Raw genomic sequence first — 19820 nt, forward strand, 5'->3', positions numbered from 1 at the left:
ACATTGCACCCTAAATAAATTATACCACTTGTCCTGGTAATAAATATATTTTGAATAATTTATTTATAAGCTAAGAAGAAGAAAAATAAGTCAGTCATAATAATAAAATAGGTGAAACTAAACCCCAACGAAAGCAACGCTGAAATGTTTCATGCTCTCTTAAATAATAAATAGTCACAAATAAAGAAATTGAAAATTTCACTTGGCAACGAAAGTATTCATCTAAAGTTGAAAGTTGATAAAGTGAATCAATTTGCGAATGGAACTAGATCAAAGGGTCATTCAGCTCAGGGGCCCCGGTTGAACAGGCTTTCATATCTCCCTGTACCTGCTTTAATGTTGGCTAAGTAAATGTTTAAAATATCTGGGTTGCCTGCCGGTGCTCCTGCTACTCCTGTTGGTCCTGTCGGATCTGCTGCTGTTACTGCTGCTGCTACACGTTCTCGTAGTTGAAGTTTTGCGCCCAAAATTATTAAGATGAGTGGCATAAATTATGAGCAGACCAGCAGACTCTGCACAGGACTCGTAAAAGCCGCCGGCATATAATCCTAGGGGACTGGGGGTGGATTGTTTGATGAGTGAATGACTGACTGCATGACAGTTTATCCGCCGTGTGGGTGGGTTGTGTGTCTTGTATGTGTGTGTGGGCTCCTGGGCGGGGCTGATCACTTTAAGTATTGACAACGTCGGACTGCACGGCGTATACGTAATGTGGTTGGTCCCTGCGCCTGTGTGCGCTTTGTGGCCTGCTAGTGGTCGGGGGCCCTGTGGCAGTTAGTTTAATATTTATTTAATTTAATATGCTAATTGGATGTGATCTGAGTGTATGTGTGCTGCAACTTTACGACCGAACGATTCATAAATAAATGAAAGCGTCGAAAGTTTTCACATGTCAACGAATTGAGTTTGTGCTTGACTTTGCCTGCCAACTACTGCGGCAATGACTTTTATAAATCGTTTATAAAATTTGCCACCAAAGACGGAAAACGCTGTCAGGGCAACTTCTGCCGCAAGTCGGCAGCCACAGGCGACGACAAATTGTTTTTGCGATAAAATAAGACAAGTGACACGCGGCCCTAATCGTTTGGGAAGCTGTGGGTGGAGGGCGGTGGACGATGGGCGGTGACCGTAGGGTGATGGGCGTGGCCAGTTGCAACCTAAAAGGCTGCCACTCCGTAAACGTTAATTATATCAGAGTGACTGAGCCGAAACGACATGAAGCGAAGGGGATCGGGGATCGGGGAACGGGCAACGGGCAACGGAAACCGAGAGAATATTGTGAAAAACTTTTGCCTGACCGTTCCAGAAATTGCATTTAAAGTGTGGAGAACGGCAAATGCATTTCCATTCGACGACCTCAATGTTTTGCACTCTGCAATCAAATTGAATTTGTCAGACGACATAAATAAATGGCAAATCAAACGAATTGCAAACTCTGCTGTCAGCGGGAAATGAAATTGCATGCCAAAAAGTATGCAATGAATTATACGTGGGCAACCCCACAAATAAAACAAAGTGTAACAACTCGAAAATTGAAAGCAAAAACTCGAGCTGGGAATAAAAACAAATTCTTTAACAATATGTGTGAAAGTATACAAAAAATTTGCAGCATTGGGAAATATTTTTCACAAATTGTAGAGTGCACAAAATGATGTGGATTTCTATAAAAGTAGTGAGAATGGTTTGGCCATCAACTTTTTGCAAAGTTATGAAAATTCAATTTGCCTTGCGATTTTCTCAAGCCGAAATATTCATGAAGTATAGAAATTAAGGGTAAGTTCTTAAATTGTCGTTGTCTAAAGAGCTGTAGTTATATCAGCAAAATAAACTAATCGTAGGCCGAGTTTCTCGTTTTTATGGCAAACTTGTTCACTTGAAACTGCAATATTGAATGAATGAATCAAAACTTTATTTTAGTTATTGTGGAAAAGAGAAAAGAATTTTATTTAACGACCAAAAGATCAGTTACCTATTTTTGCCTGTTTTTAGCCTATGGGTTATCACAGAACGATAAAGTACATTTTATGACCTTTTTTGAATAACTGTAAGAGCCCCCCGTTTCCCATTTAGTTATGTTTTCTGTTGCCAGCTGTTGGATTTTGTCGGGCCTTGTTCCACTTTGCTGCAGAGCATCCGAACGCCTCATAAATCCGCCTTCCCCTTTGTTTATCGCTGCTGCACTCTCTCTTCCCCAAGCTGTGTTCTTCACATGTGAAGCAAAAATAATATGAATTTAAATTGGAGCCATGAAACAAAAAAGGGGGCTTCGGGAGGTAGGCGGAGTTGGTGGGAAGGAAGGAGAGCAGCTCGCTGAACTGTGAAAAGTAGACGGGAAGTAGCGAAAATGATGCACACGCACACACGAAATGCGAAAAGCGACAAGCTGGCAAAGTCACTCAGCCAATGGGCGGCGATGGGTGGTGGTAGCATATTGAACTTGTCAACATGACAGCGGAACGGAACCGAAGCCAAGCAAAATGAATGAATGAATGAATGAGTGACTGACTGACTGACTGAGCTAGTGTGTGCGTAAAGTGATTCCAGATAGTGTATGCAAAATATATGCAAACCGAAATATACCGAGTTCGCCTTCAAGCAGAACTTGTTGAGCTGAGCCAGCGTTACTCACGCTCATCATGCTCCGCCATTCCTTTTGTTGCAGTCAGTAAGCAATTGCAATTGCTTTGCGCAAACTGACATTGACAGCCCCCGGCTGGGAGTACACCGTCCCCACGCCCCTGGCAAAGTGGCAAGAAGGGGGCATGGCAGCATGGCAGTGCTGCGGCTGGCCTGCCACTCTGTTGCCCATCAATTTGAATGACATTCACAAACAGCCAGCGCGCCAAATGTAAGGAAATTCTGTATGCACGACGAACAAGAAATTGTGACATTTGTATAGAAATAGTTTTGCAGTTGTAGCAAATAGTTTTGCAGACATTTTTTGATTGCCGCATACTTTAAGCCAGCGAGGCAGTCAACCAGAATGGATGCCTCAAGCTCACAACTGGAAGAGGGCTGAGAAATTGTTTTGGCTGGATCTGGTATTTTTGCATAGATCCTTGGGGCTCGCTTACTCCATTGCTGTGATGCGGTTCTATGAAGCTGGTAGTTATAAATCTCTTTTTCACACAAGAGCCCTATCTGCGGCTTTAATATTAATTTGAGTAATTTGTTATGCATGGAATGCCGGTTGGCTGATTATTATTAGTTTTATAGAGTATTTTATAATGTAATGCACTTGTATGCAATGGATATTAAAAAACAAAATTAATCAATTTTGGCACCCCCTTAAGCAGAACTTGTTATCGATACGTGTTTTATTGAGCAAGTTTATTGAATGCATTGTTATTGCTGATATGAAATCAGAAAAAAATGTAGAAAATAATATAAAATTGATGATGGTATTTGTGTTTTGGGGCAATGTGTTGTAATTGTTGTGTTAATTATGTGCGTTATTTCCGTCATTGTCTTCGTTAATAAAATATGTATGTTTTATGGCTTTATTAAATAAATAATAAAAACTATTTAATTATGTATATTCTTCAAGTTAGTTTAAAAAAATATTTTATATGTATATTTTACGGCTTAATTTAATAAACAAAAAAAAATAAATAGTAAAAAATGAATGAAGTAATAATTAATAACAATTAATTAAATACCAACTGCTGTTGAGTTGATACTCGAAGTTTTTGGATGAAATGACATGACCTATATTAATAAAATCTTCATGGGGCTTTAATTTGAATGGCTTGCAGTGAAAATGGTTGTGAAATTATCTAGGTTGGCTGGCGCCCTGAACAGAGTCTTTGGGTTTTCGTATTTTAATAACCCAACGATTATGCTGGATTACATGCACATGCCCGTCATTATCAACTTATGTGTGAGCAAGTTCCGTGCCGGCTGCATTGACGTCGTCTTCCCCATCAGTTGGCATCCGTTGCCTGCGCATTTGCCGCATTTTCAAAAGGTTAATTTTCCAGTTATCAAATAAAAGACCAGGCATACTCGTACACGAACCCCAGGGAATGGGGGCCACTTGGAGGAGGATGCGGCAGCTGGCTGTTCGCTGTTGGCTGTTGGATACACATGCTTGGCAAATAGTTTTGACAGGCACCGGGGAAAGGAGCGGCTAAAAGGGAGCCTTGCAACGGTGGCCAAAGCCCGTTGGCATCCTCTTACGTACGAGTATTTTTCATAGCATTTTTCTTGTAATAATTTTTGCTTTAACCTTCCTGGCATGCATTTCCCTGCCAATGTGGGCAAAACTCTGTTCTGGGTCGGGCAGGGAAAAAAAAACCGCTTTGCATTTCAGCATTTTGCTTGGCTGCTCTCGGGCCAACGTTTTTATTATAACGTATTTTAATTTTCATTCGCATCAATTTGCTGAAACACTGCATTAAACTAGGAAATTGTCTTAAGTTTATGTTGTCTTGAATTTAATTCTTCTTCTCGGTTAGATTGTAGATTTGCTTGGCAACGTCGGATAGCTGAACATCGATGGCCTTGGTATCGTCGTAAAGCGACGGAGCCTCGCCCAGGATCACAAAGGTGCCCACCAAGGATGCGATCATGAAGAGCCAGAGGAACAGGCGATCCATGACCATGGCCACAAAGCCCCAGTCCTGGTCTTCCTGTAAGCAAATGTGGGAACAAATAAATATTTTATTGTCGCTTAACGGGTTTAACTAATTGAATTGTGGTAAAAAAAAAATTTAATTAAAACAACTGAAAGGCAAACTCTTTGTAAATAATAAAAATACAATAAACCTAAAAGTTTTTCCATTGTGTTTATTGGTCTGCAATTCTGTTCTTTTTTTGGCTACTCTCCAATTTGAAGCCGCCCACATGAAGGACGGTTAATTGCGCTTTAAGCCCACACTTTGAGCGATTGGCTTTCATTAAGCACTCCCCTTAATCTACTTATGCCCGGCATCAGTTCGGTTATCAATCAAAGAGCGAAATCGCAGCGGCAACAAAGCAAAGCCCGAAAAAATAAATGACTGAAAAGGGCACAACAAAGGGGCGGTGGGTGGTGAAAACCAGACGCCGCAATCGCACAACAAAGAACATTCGGGGTTTGATTGAAACGTTTTGCTGAACCCGCTGATGAAGAGATGAAGTGGGTGTATTGGCCGTGCTGGGCGGCTACGCCAATTGCCAGTCAATTGAACAAAAGCAATTAAAAGTGGATTTGCCGGGCTCTGTCTTAAAGTGCAAATATGGGAAAAGCTTAAATAAGTCGACAAAAGGAAGCCAGTGCCGACCAAAGATCAGACAGTCATCGCCGGCAGAAGCGATTTCTGCGGTTTCCTTCTCCGCCTGCTGAGCCCGTGGACAAACGGAATTTCCAATTAAAAATTCAATCAGCCGGCGTACTCACCGCATTGAACTCGTCCTGGCGCTGCATGTGATGCTGTATGAACATGACGTTATGGATGGCCTTTTCCAGCTCGAAAGGATACTTTTTGCGTGCGGCCACATCGCTCAAAGAGTCGTCCAGTCCGGACAGCACCGATGGCAGTCCGTTGTAACCGCTCAGGGTGCTCAGACCGCCACCCAAAGCTCCCACCAGGCCGCTAAATCTGTAAGTACGAGACGACATGGCATCACAGTGTGTGTCCTTGCGAAATGGCAAAAGCGCAAAAGTGCGTATGTGCAGGATTATATCTACTTTCTTTTAAAAAGAAAATTACAACTTTCACTTTACACTGCTATTACATTTTTAAATTTTATCATAATAACTTGTTATGCTTTTGGATGTGTTTGTTTTATGATGATGAAGAATTTTGTATTTAACAGGTCATATGGTAGCAAATCAATTTTTTTGATATTTAAATGTATTTAGATAAAGACAAGTTTGATTTGGTGAAATAATGTTTATCTAATTGTAAAAACAAAAATATACCTCACATATATAAATGATTATTTAATAAGAAATATGTTTAAGTAAGTAGGTATAAGTAGGTAAAATAATCGACAATGTAATGTAGTGTTTGAATAAGTTTTTAATAATTGTTTCGTGACTAGTTCATTAAATATAAGATGCCCTTGTACCACCAGAATAGTCTGAATTAATAATTAAATATATATATATTTATATCCATCAAACTCTATTAAATAAAAGTGATATTTTTGAAAATAATTGAATTATAAATTATATAGTTGCCCCAAAGTCGTTACTTACCAATATAATGCAATTTTTTTTAATAATATAAAGCCCCCGAGGAGAATATTTACCCCAACAACCCACCGCATATCTCACCTGTTCGTGGCAGTGGTCACGTGCATGCCATTGCACCCGCCCGCCCCCACTCGACCTTGCATGCGCCGCAGGGAGTCCGGACTGGAGCCGCCGGAGTTCATTTGCATCTCGTCCATCAGCGCCTGTCCGAACTTGGTCTTGCTGAACTTGAGGCCGTAGTTGATCTTGTTGGCCGCCAGGTCGCGCAGCAGGTCCTTGGGCACCCGCATCAGCAGGAGCTTGGGCAGCCGCTTGATGAAGAACGACCGGATCCAGGGCCTCATTTTGTGGGTGCTCGGCTTGCGGTAGTGTATGTTCAGTATGATAATCGTGATGACGACACTCAGCCCCACCAGCAACATGGTGAACAGCAGGTACTTTCCCAGGAGCGGCAGTGCCAGCGAAGTTGAGGGTATAATCTCTGATATGAGCAGGAAGAACATGGTCTGCGAAAGCAGGATGCTAATGCAGAGGGCAATCTTCTCGCCGGAATCGGCGGGCAGGTAAAAGACCAGCACCGAAAGGTACGAGATGCCCACGCAGGGAATGATCAGATTGACGGTGTAGAAGAGTGTCTTCCGCCTCAGGGTGATATTGAAGAAGATATCTGAGCAAGTCAGGCATTAAATCAGTCACAAATCCCAGTTGTCGCAGGTGAAATGGAGAAATGGGATAGAATCAACGGGAGAGGGGGAGAGAGATTTTGAGGGGATGAGTTTGGGTAGAGCTTTCGCGTAATTGCCGGCGATGGGAAGCATTAAACTCCACTAAACTCACCCGGATACGGCTCCGCACAGCACGGATAGTACTTCTCGTGCCGCTCCGCCGGAACGCCGAGGATGTCCCACTCCACACTGGGATAGTACTCGCGCAGGTCGATGCCAATCTCCACCTTGTTGTCCTTGTCGTTCTTCTGGCTGATGTGCTTCAAATCGATCTGCGAAACGAGAAAAGCCCCGTTGATGGAGCCGTTAAAGTGATGGTCCTTTACATTTGTCCGGCTCAAAGGCACTTGGTGTGAAATCGCCACCTGGCGCATTCCTGCTCCTCCAGCCAGGCTTTCAAGTGCAGTCGTTAAAAGAGTAGCGAAATTTAAATGCGATGACAAACGCCCTGTGAAAAGGGCCCTGATCTGTTAACCATTCGCAACCCCACCCTTACACTCAAAAAAAAATAAAGGTTGATTTTGAATACATTGTAAAATATGAAATTGTCGCTTATTTAAGCACTCAGAGTTTCTTCTGTATTTGAGGTCATGGTTCAGACATCATTTATCTATGGGTAAATGAGTTAACAATCAAAACATTTTTAAGACTAGATCCTGGAATTTGCATTGCATTTGCATTTTTTTGGTTTTGCCACACTAGCCTTTTTACTCGTGAAAAAGCTCGAGGTTTAATGATAATAATATAATGATTATTATTTTATATATTTATTAAATGAAATTAGTTATAGTGAACTATTGATTGCTTGCTCTTTATCCGTGCACTTTTTGCCAGTGCATTTAGTTTCACAAATTAATGGCAAAGTCAAAACATTATAATTAAAATTATAATTTAATATATACCTATATATTTCAGAAATCCTTAGTTTATTCTGAGTGCACTTCTAACCTGTCCCTTCTCGCCCGAATGCGAGGGGTCAGCGGAAACGGAAGCTGCTTGGGCTGGGTGGAAGACTTTGGCTTAATTTATGGCCGCGCATTTTTATGACAGCGACACACACAGTCGAGTGCCTCGGTGTGAGTTAGTGCCGCTTTCTTTCAGCGACAGTGTGCGTGAGTGGGTGACTAAGTGGGCGGGTGTGTGTGTGGGAGTGTGCAGCGGTTAGACAAGTTTCAATTACACTTTTACAATTTCTCACATTTTAATCTGCGAGATGCCGACGACGCCTTTTCGATGTTCTTACCGCGTCTTAGGCGTGTAAGACGCTCCCTCATCTCCTCATCTCGCAGATAAATGGTGGCTCATAAATCGTTGGCCACGCCCATTTATCTAAGACTCAACTAGAAGGCTGGCAGAAGGCAAAAGCAAGGAGACAGAAGTCAGAGAAGCCATCACTCACCTGATCACCATCGTAGGTCCAGGAACCGAACTTCATGAAGCAGGTCTGCTGATCGAAGGGAAAGTAGCGCACATCAATCTCGCAGCTGGACTTGAAAATGGCCGGCGGAGTCCACACCACTTTGCCGGTGTAGTGGAGGATTGCCTTTGTCATAGTGGTGACCACATATTCGCCATCGGCACTGTAACACAGGGATTGGAAAGTAGAATAAATTAATTTTCAACCAAGAAATATATATATATATTTAAAAGAATATATCTCTTAATAAAATTATAATCAGAGATTTAAAAAATGTAAAAAGCTATAACCATGAAACGACTAAGTGTTCGTAAGAAACACTTATATTTAAATTAAAAATGTAGTAATTAAAGCGATAAGATAATAAAAAAGTGGCTTTTAAATTAAACTCATTTTATAAATATATAATTTAAATTTAAATACTATAATTTAGATTAAAGCTATTGAGAATGATATTTACATATATTAACTTTTAAATTCCGTAACATTTTTATAATCCTTATCTACTTTTTTTTTAGTGATTTGGGCCACTTACTTGTTGTAGAGCACAATGTCGGGCAGCCAGATGTGCTCGGATGGCACATAAAGCTCTGTGACGCCGCCGTACTCCGAGGGATCCCACTTGAATTTATGATCCTGCCATTCGTGCTCCAGCCACACGTTGGTCGTTAGAATTTGATCTTTGAGATTCTGCAAAAATTAAGCTTTCGAATATGCGAAAAACTCTACAAGCCGCAAAGAGTGTAAGGGGAAGTGGAGTTTAGAGACTAAGGCCCAGCCATGCATCAAGGGGGATTTGCATTTTATTCATTTTTCCCTCTTTTTCTCGCCTGGTGCTTCTTTATATCATTTGCACTTCTCGTCCTGCCCTGCCGGCTAATGTGCTTTTTGCTGTCAGCTTACGGCTTCTTTTCCTTTTCGGCTTGTTTTATTACCTTTTAAGCCTTCTGGTGGCAGTGAAACCACCCGAAGTGGCCGCCCTGCAGCCGGAATTGCAGTCTCGGCCGGCTGACAAATGACTTGGCCGGGGAACTTTAGTCAAGCGCAGACAACGATCCCCTCTGTGTAATGAAATGTTGGAGTGAAATGTTATAAAAATCTAGTGCTCCCCGTTCGCCCGAAGTTTTGAGAAATGCCAGCGATTTATCTGGTGGTGCAAAGCAACCAGTGCTGACAGGAATAAAGTTGATGTTGCGAAATTGAAATATGCCACTTTAATGCCGATGGTGCTCACAGAAAGAAATTTAACTAGATACTCATGGAACTCAATATTTATTAACTTAATATATATACTTTTATACCATACATAATAACTGTTTAAATATATTTGTATTATGTTACAAAATGTAATTTAGTAAAGTACTCTTACAATATTATTTAAAACTGCAGTTACTGTCATTATTAATTACTAAGTATATTTTGTTTCTAACAACTCGACTTGGTAAAAATATTCAAATATTTGAATTGTGACCATTAAAATTATTATCATAATGTAAGTCTCAAAATTTTTGTATGTGTATTCCTAGAATTCATCCCAGTTAACTTGGGGGTGTCATTATGGCTTCATAGATTTCTCTGTTGCCAGCAGCCTTCGATTCGCCCCATTTGTTGCTGTTTATTGTTTAGCATTTTTTATTTGCTGCCGCAGAAAGTAACAGAGAACTTTTACGCCCTTTCTTTTTTTTGCCCTCAGCAAATGTAGCGAAAAGAGGGCAGTCAAAGCTTAATTAAAAAATTTCCTCCGACTTTGGTGATTGCATTAATTAATTTTACTTACCAAATCGATGAGTTGCGACAGCCTGAGGCCCAACTTGACCAGCACCGTGTCGGTGTTATTGCTCACGGGGCGGATGAGGCGGTTGTAGTTGCTCAGCAGATCGTCGTACAGCCGCTTGGCATCGGGATTCGCCTGGACCGTTTCGCAGAGGAGCAGAAGGACCAAGAGGAGGCAGAGCGGCTTGCAGTGACGCCAGAAGTGGGCGAGGAGGGCGGGGGGGCGTGTGAGTGTGCAGCAGCCAGCCATGGTGACGTCACGGCGGACAGAAGGCCTTGACGATTGCGGGCGGCCGGTGTTTTATGGATGCAAACACGCGCACAGGTTTTTGTTTACCTTTCTGCCTGGCCTGGCTCAATCTCTGACGCAGTTCGTGGGGCAGAGCGAGTAGCTGGCTTTCAGCTTTTAGCACATGGCCTAAAAGTGTTTACAAGTCTCCAAGTCTCGCTGCTGCTGCTGCTGCTGCTGCCTGATTCTCGAGTCGGCGCATTGGAAATGTCAGCTGAAGCCTTTGCGCCCAGGCAGCTGATTTTGTTTTTTGGCTATGGCCGCCCAAAATTAGTTATTTACTTAATTTTTTATATTTTTCACTAACTATATGTTATTGCAAAAAATTCCAAAATATTTTCCAATACGTTTACCAATTTTCGTAGTATTTTACCCCGTGGCTTTCAACCGACTTTCACTTGTTTTCATCGAGCCATTTGGCCCTGCTCCGTGCTGACCTGCATAGATATTCACAGGAATCGTACTGACGGGCGTTTTGTTTTTGTAGCCTGGCCAGGACCTCCGCCGGCCTGCGTTTTGTAGCTTTGTCGCCGGCGGAACTTCTGCGGAATGTGGCAGCGGATGCTGCGCAGCGCCTGCGCCCCACGCGTCACCCTGTTATCCTGCGAGAGGAGCCATCCTGTTACACACAGCAGCCGAGCCAAGCCAAGCCCTAGAAGGATGTGCTCTACTCTCTTCGCTCAGATTTGCCAGATTCTCGACAGGAGTCCAACCGAGCATAAAACGACTCTCTGAGGAACGCTCTTCGATGGGTAGTTAATCCCTCACAGACTCCATATTACAACTTCAGCAGCCAAGTTCGGTGCTCTTTTGGCCGTAGATATTTTTTGGGCTCTCTCCCGCGATTCCGGCGAGCCACAGCCCAAAAAATTCCCCACAAATACTCCCAGCACAGCACACTTACGAAAAAAGGAAAACAGGAATGGAAAGGAACGGAAAGGAACGGAAAACTTTACCTATCTTACATGTGTACACATACCGCTGCACATTTGGCAAACACTCATACGACCCGTTGGACCCACATTTCGTTTAACCAAATACCAAATTTTTCGTAATTGTCAACATTCGTTAAAATCTACGTTAACATGCAGTCCGCCCAGGACCCTCACACACATACACACACAACACACCCACACTCATACTTACACATACCCAGCTATCAGCACTTGTGCACTTTACATGTTTAACGTTGCAATGCTGGCTCTACTTTTTCCATGGGTGTTGGTTCGGTTTGGTTTCTGCATTTCGTTTCGTTTGGTATTTTGCTACGTCTGTTCACATATGTGTCATATTGCGATTTTGAGTTGTTTCTGTGGTTTTGGTTTTTGTCCGCACACATGCACACACCCACATTCGTATCTGCCGGCTGAATTCCCCTGCTGCAATGCCAGTAATGCGTTTGCTGTGATGAAAACCAGCCGAGGCATCGGGATCCCATATCACAAACTGAGCCTGACTACCTTTTATGGCGCAATTTAATTACTGAATATTGAAAATTATTCAATTTACTAGCATTTTCGAATGGTTAATTGAATTTAACAAACTTGTGTTTTTTGTATACTAAAGAATATACATTTTAATGAAACTAATAATATTGCCAAAGATTGCAGGAAAGGTAAATATAACTCTAGTTACTATCACAGTAATTTAAGCTTATTCATAACGTTTGTATATGCAATTCGACTGAAGTTAAGCATAGCAAGCGAGTTAAAACTAAAGAAATTTCTCAGTTGGTTTATATTAGATTGCTATTGGATTTTAATTAAATTGTTATTATATTAATATAAGATTCCGATTAGAACTCTACAAGATTTGTGTTAACATAGTATAAAAATTTCGTCTTACATAATTTTTTTATGTTGGCTATATAAAACATATAAGTTTAGCAAAATAGCCAGTACAGTTAAACCCATTCCCGTTGGACTTTAACCTCCTGAAGTACAAACTTTTGCTTGAGCAGCTCCAACCTGGAGTCCTGTTGGTCAGTGTTTTGGCCCGTTATTCTGGCGAAGCCATAATGATACATAAACCCTGTCATTTGGCCGTGCCACCATTGAGCCGCGTGTGTTTTATGGCTTACGGTCATTGGAGGCATTTTTAGCTGCTCCATTTTTTCGGCCCGAAACGGTGGCATCAGCGTTTTTACTTCTGACAAACATTCAATGAGCAATTTATGCGCCTGCTGCCGGGACAACTTTAATCTAGTCTATTAGCTGCTTTATTGCCGTTTTCGTGGCCACCCTTTTATTTATTTCCTTTGTTTGAGCCTCATTTGAATGAGCTGCTGATACGGCTCCGACAGTTGTTATTGCTTTCATTAGCCAACCTATTCGGCCGAGTTACACATGTTTGGATGTTTGCACTTCTGGAATGGAGCGGAATGGGGTGATCCTCATGTTTTATTGCCACCCACAAGCGGCACACTTTTCAGCACATAACAAAGCAATCAAAATTACAACAACCACCGTTTGCCACAATAGCAAACAACAATTTTTAGCTTGTTTGCAACTCAAAGTTTTATTTTTATTTTCCTTTTTTACTATTTGAGTTGATGTATTTTGCTGTTTTTTTTGTTGTTGTTGTTGTTGTTTTTGGTATTGCGGTATTTTAGCAACAACAGCGAGAAAAGTTTTGTTTTGTGCACTTCGCCTGGTAAACCAGCAACAAAAATGGGTCTGCAGTGAATTGACTTAGATATACCCTATATAAAAGTGCCATCAATTTGGGCTAGTTCCGTCAATCTCGGTGAAATTAAATCATTGATGTTATAACTTGTAATTTTAAATTGCTTACATAAGAATAGCCCTGGCACTTTCAATGAATAAGTTAGCAAAACATTTTCGATAACAAAGCTCACCCCCATCGGACGGCAAAGCCAAAGTTGAGCCCAACACCTGACTTTTCGACTCGCAACTAGCTTCAGACCCTAGGATCCCAGTTTTTACCTCTATCCCCCCCTTACCGCCTTCAGCCCCACTTCCTGATTGCAAGAAAACTCAATTAAAATTTAAATTTTCGAACGTAAATGACAAAAGTTTCTCAACTATAAATAATCGACAGTCGCTCCACTTGGCTTGCTCTTGGTTTTTGGCTTGCCACTTCAAAATTTGACAAAGCCGCGACCAGAGACCCACAACGAACCCGCTTACGACCCCCGAATATACCCCCTTTTGGACCGCCTTTTGGACCCACCCCTCTTTTAAGTGCGTGCGTGGCTGCGTGATCGAAAGTTTTTGTCTATATTCGTACCATTTATCTAACTTTCATGGCAGCCATAGCAGCGGCAACAACAAACGTTTTCCTGCTTTTGGCCAAAAATTAATTGCAAAACTGTTTGGTGTCTCTATATATATTCCACCGTACTGAACAGACAGATATGTACATGCACAGAAATAATTTGTGTGGTTTTTTGTACAAAAAAAAATGTTGGCTGTTGTCCAGATAAAAATCATGTTAACTTGAATTTATTTTTTTCATTCATGTATAACTTAAAAGTACAACTTTTTTATTGTTGGGTATTATTTTTAAATTTGTTTCCAGCTCCATTTAAAATAGCATTTTAATCAAGTATTAAACCCATCATATTAATAAGTTATAACAATTTATAATGGAAGTTTGTATAAGTTAAACGATATTTTGCTCAGTGCTTAAACTATATGTGTGAGTTTGGTGGCTTGTTTTTTGGCCATAGCAGGCCAATCACAATGAGCGCTTGCCTGCCACTTGAACAACATAAAACTGATTGCGAATATCTGTCCCGCGCAACCCTCTCCAAGGGAGGGGCAAAAAATTTGTCAACCGCGGAGTTGGTATTTGGTGCCTGCACAGTCCTTTGTTCATCAATTCGAGGCTGCTGCGCTTGTCGGACCCATTGTTGACACGTTTAAGTGCCGTTTGCTTTTATCAGCACTGTCCATATCGACAGCCAACAAGCGACGGTCGGACGAGCGGCCACCAACCTGCATATAACATTTTTATAACATTTTTAATTGTTTCTGTCGACTGTGAATCTTGCAAACTCCGGCGACCCATCAATTTAATGGCATTTTCGCGTGACCCGCGAAAAAAAAACAAAAAGAAAATAAATAAAAGGGCCTCGACCAAGGAAATCAAAGCCAGAGGCGAGAACACTCGTGGGTCTTGGTTCGGCGGCCAATTAATGGAGATACCGGTTTTATGATGAGCAGCGACAAGTCGTGTTGAAAATGGAGGCGTACACGCCCATTGGTGGCGTGTTTATGGCGCCGTAAAATTGCCGCTCGGCATAAAAATGTTGCATAGTTTTTGGCCCGCTAAGCGGATGTCATTAATTGCGCATTAGTTTTGTTTCTCGAGGACCGTGTGAATTTCGCGTTCGCAAATCAAAGGGAATTCGAGTGCAAACGAGGCGTATGCGCAATCTAAATTGCCATTAAAGTGGGTCTGCGTGTATTGGTGTAAGAATATGTGTAAGTGTAAGTGTAAGTGTTGGCCCTCGAGGTGATGACTTGGCTGTTCGTACTTGAATCGCTGCTTGGCTGGCTTAGCTTGATTCTTTGACTGCGTATGTGATTAGGATTTAAGTTGAGCCACCCGTCGAGCTTCCGACAAAGTTTTGGCCAACCGACTGAGGCAGCAGCAAATATTATAATATTATTATAATAATAATATTTTCCAGCAGTACCAGCAGCTGCCACGCCCAGCAGCTCAAGCACATGAACACGCCCAGCAGTTTACGAAAAGGAAGAAGGAGTAAGTTGGTTGCACTGAAAATGAAAACATGCTGAAACTCAAAATAACTGAATTTTCTTTTCCTATACTTAATAATCATGAAACTACAATTTAAATTAAAATTAAAAAATTTAACATATTTATAAAATACATTTTGTGATGCCTTCCCATTATCCCATAATGTAATATGGATTAAAATCTGCTACTTGGAACATATTTTTTTATCAGTGTCGAGGGGTGTGAGTGACTCAGAGTCATCAGGCTTCTGACTTAGCAACTTTGCAGTGACAAGTTTCACTGTCTCGCTTTGAGAGCGCGTTTTACTATGAATACTTTGTCAAGTTTTTGCTTTAGGACCCAGCTCATTGTCGTTGTCATCATCAGTTCTTCTACCGCCTCGTCGTCTGTGCGATTTGCCAAAGTCGGTGCAAAACATGCAAAACATGCAAACTAAATTAACTGGTACGACTGCTTGGGTGGCAGTGGGTCTAATGATTTTATTGCTGTAAATCGGACAGCACAAAACTTGAATAGATTTCATAGTCATGGCATGTATCTATCTTTGTCTAAGTCAATTTTGACAGAAAATCAACAATTTGTCACACTTGCTTCATTATCCGGACGACATTATGGAGCTCCAAAGTCCGGCAAAGTCTTGGTAAATGTTTTGCCAACTTCTTTGAGGACTCAATTTACCCAGCAATTGCCGTTCTCCTGGCTCTACTCTGTCTCCCTCGCTCGCTATCCCTCTCTCTTTCGCTCGCCATCTTGGCACTGCCGCTTGGCATTTCCTGCTTCCGGTTCGTTGTTAGCAGCGCCACGTTGTCGTCTTTATGACCGACCCCTCCATTGTCTCAATGCTCCCTGGCTGTATATAGTACATTATCTTATGCCATTCGCCGTTCGCCATTCGCTTTTTGTCGTTTGCTCTTGAAATATTTGCGCTTCATTATCATAAAAAATTTATACAAATTGACAGAAATCCAAGTAAATGCATAAATCCGGCCCACATCTCAAAGTTTTAATTGCGCCGTCTTGGATTTTATGGATGTCAATATACACGCCGCATCGTCACTTGAGATCCCTTTGCAAATTCACTGTCATCTTCATCAATATTCCGGGGCCTGGGACATCATTGCGGCCACTCACTTTTATTGTTATTTTGCCAGGAGATTTTCGGGACTCTGGAATGGAGAGTGACTTGATTGAATGCCATTCGGTTGGCAGGTGGCACTGCTCAGGCTCCAGTCTTCCTCAACCTTCTGTTGCTGGTGATTTATGTGCGTGCGCGTCTTGACGTCAATTCCGCTTATGAAATTGTCTGTAAATTGGCCTGACATTGATTTTGGCTGGCTGCCATCCATTAGTCATCGGCGTATTGATTGACATATGATAACCGCAAGCGGTTGCCATTCACCAAAAGCTTTTATCCTTTCTAGCCAGTGCAAAACACCGAAAACAAAGACCGCAAAAAGCCCCGCATGCACCACGAAATATGCTCCAAGTTGCATTCAAGCGTTGACACCCATTAGGCGCATCGGCAACAAAGGGGAAAAACCAGAGCGAAACCCAAAGCCCAGCAAATGGAAAATGGAAATGTGTGAGGCGGCCCAGCAAGGCCTGCACTTGGCATCAATTTTTATATTTTAAGCCACAGGCTGCCTACCACTTGAGCCGTGAGAACAATGCGATGCCAATGCAGAAAGCCAGATTGCACCAGATTCCACTAGCTGCAAAGCAAGAAAAAACGAATCGAAAAGATTTCGCCCGAAAAAACGCAAAATGCAAAACGAAAACTCGAGGATATATCCAGTTTGATGCAGATGGGCCAAAAATCCCAGAGACAAAGTCTCCCTCTAACTGCGAACCTGCCAGAGTAACCGAATGAAAATCAGTGCGAAACGTTTTGGAAATTTTAGCAGCCAGTTTCTGTTTTCTTCTGCGATTTTGCAACCAACTGCTTGGCATCTGTGCTTTGGCCTCGTCCCGTGGCACCCGGAACTCCCAATTCTGATCTCTCTCACTTTACTGTAAAGCCCCTTGAGCGGATTTATTAGCTAAGCGATCAGATTTGTAACTAATTTTGTATGGCAGATCGAACAAGAAGACATTTGAGGTGCTTGTTAAGGGTAACTCCCATGTGAGTAATATTATGGAAGAATCTGTAACATTTACATTTGGAGTTAAATTTGATTTATTTTTAAAAATATCCTAAAATTTGAAAACAATTAGAATTTCCTTTAAAATAGGCAATATTGTGTTGTAATGAACAACGATTTGAATAAATTTGTGTATTTTTTTCCTCTTGAATTACACATAACTTAACGAGTTAAATATAAAATAATACAAATAAAATATGTTTATAATAAAAATATTTTTACAAATATTTTAAATATTTGTGTAGGCCTTTGGGCACTTTGAAATTTAGCACCAGTTCCAGGGAATTCCCAAATTCAACAAGAGTGTGTGAGACTCGACTTGAGGCCTGGTTTCAACTTTTGGTTTTGTTTGCTTTTGCTTGGGTGTCGGAGTGCGTGCTTTTGGCGTTTATGTCAAATGCAGAATTTCCGTTTCATAGTTTCTGCACTTGCTGTTTATTGTTTGCCCTCGGTGTGCAGCAGCGCTTTGTAGCTGAGCGGCTTTACAGCCATATAGCCTTATAGCCGGGTCTGTATTTGTATCTATATCTGACGCTGTGCACTGCGCTTGTGTGTGTACCTTTTTTGCGCTGTGCATATCTGTGCGCTTGCATCTATATGCTGGCTTGTTCGAGTATTTTATAACTTGTTGGCTTAACTTCCACAGAATTTTGTTTGTTTTGTTTGGTTATGTGCTATTTTCCCCCCCTTCGACCCGGCCAAAGTGCCAAAGTGTTTGTGTCTGTGGTTGCGCTTAGTTCGGCAATTGTTTTCCAGAAATTCCTTAAGCTGCACAATGTTTGTTATCAAACAATTTTTTGTGGCTTTTTGCAGGGCTTCCCTGTCCCGCCCTCCTTTCACTAATTATAACGATGCAGAGCTGCCGGAGCTGCACTTCTAATTAGTTTGATTTTAATAGTCAGAGTTGTCGAGCGGTTGCCACGAGACTCAAGTACTAGACAATAATTGAAACCATTGTAGTGCTGGCACTCAAGTGGCTTCAGTTCATTTGCATAGGGGAAGGACATTTCCTGGTGCTTACAATTTATGGTCCTTGCAGCTTAAATATTAAATTAAATGTCTTGCAAAAATAATTGAAAATCCCTGCCGTTCATTCTGTCGCCCGAGGAAGTTATGGGCGATTAGTGCAAATATTGCTGTCTCAGATTTCCACACAATGACTGTGGTAAATTTCGATTATCAAGTTCTGGCCATATCAATATTTGGACAAGCGTTTGCAATTGATAATTGAAAAGTGTGCGGTCAACGGTACGTATGAGTAATGTACAAAGGCAGACCATTGTTTGAATTCCCCGATTTGTACATGGTGTGTGTGTGTGTGTAAGTGTGTGCTGGTTTGAGCGGATTTCCGTAGCCGTATCTGAAATGAAAATCAAATAGCAAGGGGAAAACGTGGTAACTTGGTAAAAGTGCTGCAGAAAGAAATTAATTTGTGTGCAAATATTTTAGCTAGTTTTTTTTTCGATTTCACGAACTGCTTCCCGTGTGTGTGTGTGTGTGTGTGAGTACGGCGTTGGCAATTTCAATTTCTTTGCCAAGTAATGCTTCAACAATTCGCCACGCCAAAGAAAGCTCACGTGCTAGGGCGGTCTGCTGATTAAGGAGAACTGCCAGCTGGCAACTTGTCTTGGAATTGCATTTGCTGCAGCAACCACAGCGTGTCCTTGCAGAAACTCCTGGGCAAAACATTAAATTGTATTAGCCTAAAACATTTCATTACCCTTTGGCCCTCCGACTAGGGCAATCAGCTTGAAAAAGCATTTGAAGATTTAAGAAAATTCAGTGCCGGGCGGATGGCTAAAGGAAAAGCGGATGAAGTGGAGGAAAACTAGTAGCATACTTTTCAGTGCTACTCGCCCCTGGCGTACAGCTAATAAAAAGGAAAATATTATGCAACAAGTAAGCAGGAGTATACACAGCTCTCAGTTGCCCCCAAGCAGACTGCACCGAGTGGCGCTTTATTAGCTGACCCATCTTCAGCTGCCACGCCCCCCTCCGCCTCAGCCTTAGCCCTTCACATCCATATCCATCCGGCGCCCACTCATAATCCCGTGTAAAATTGTTTTCAAGCAGCTGAGTGCATTTCATGTTGTACTTGTGCAGCTCTAGGGCAGGCCTTCTGCCGATCCTGCTGCTGCTTCCGCTCCCGCTCCTCCGCCCGCTGCCTCATTTGTTGGCCCAGTACCCAAACATACAGAAAAGAAGTGCAAAACAAGAATGCAGGGTGTGAGCGGCAGAACAGAGAAATAATTTCAATCATGGCACAGCAATGCCCCAGCACACTTGCTTGGACCCTTGACGGTTTCGCCGAAGGAAACCACTTGCACTGCGTCCCATTTAATTGCCAGAGTGCAGGTGCTCGAGCAGATGGGCAGCGGGAAATTTATATTCGGCACTGGCCTCAGTTAAATAGCCAAGCATGTGCAATGCATGTCCAAAAAATATATACAAAAGTACTTGACAACCTCAACTCGCTCTAAATAGAAATATTTAGAAAAAATGTAATCCTTAACGTTAAAAAAAAAAAAACTTGCGCTACGGAGGAGTTACTAGAATGTGCATGCCA

At 41.9% G+C, this 19820-nt stretch overlaps 1 protein-coding gene across 1 annotated transcript; it reads right to left on the reverse strand.

The window, feature by feature from the left end:
- Positions 1 to 4306: 4306 nt before the first annotated feature.
- Positions 4307 to 10839, reverse strand: LOC108139145 (acetylcholine receptor subunit alpha-like 2). The gene is made up of 7 exons (XM_017261762.1): positions 10101 to 10839; positions 8859 to 9013; positions 8306 to 8486; positions 7019 to 7178; positions 6263 to 6848; positions 5381 to 5582; positions 4307 to 4631 (listed from the first exon to the last, which is right to left on the reverse strand). The coding sequence occupies exons 1-7, from the start codon at positions 10344 to 10346 to the stop codon at positions 4437 to 4439; spliced, it is 1725 nt and encodes a 574-aa protein (XP_017117251.1). The 5' UTR covers positions 10347 to 10839; the 3' UTR covers positions 4307 to 4436.
- Between the last annotated feature and the right edge of the window lie 8981 nt (positions 10840 to 19820).

Source organism: Drosophila elegans, unplaced genomic scaffold (assembly GCF_018152505.1).
Source record: "Drosophila elegans isolate 14027-0461.03 unplaced genomic scaffold, ASM1815250v1 contig_476, whole genome shotgun sequence".
Lineage (NCBI taxonomy): Eukaryota > Metazoa > Arthropoda > Insecta > Diptera > Drosophilidae > Drosophila > Drosophila elegans.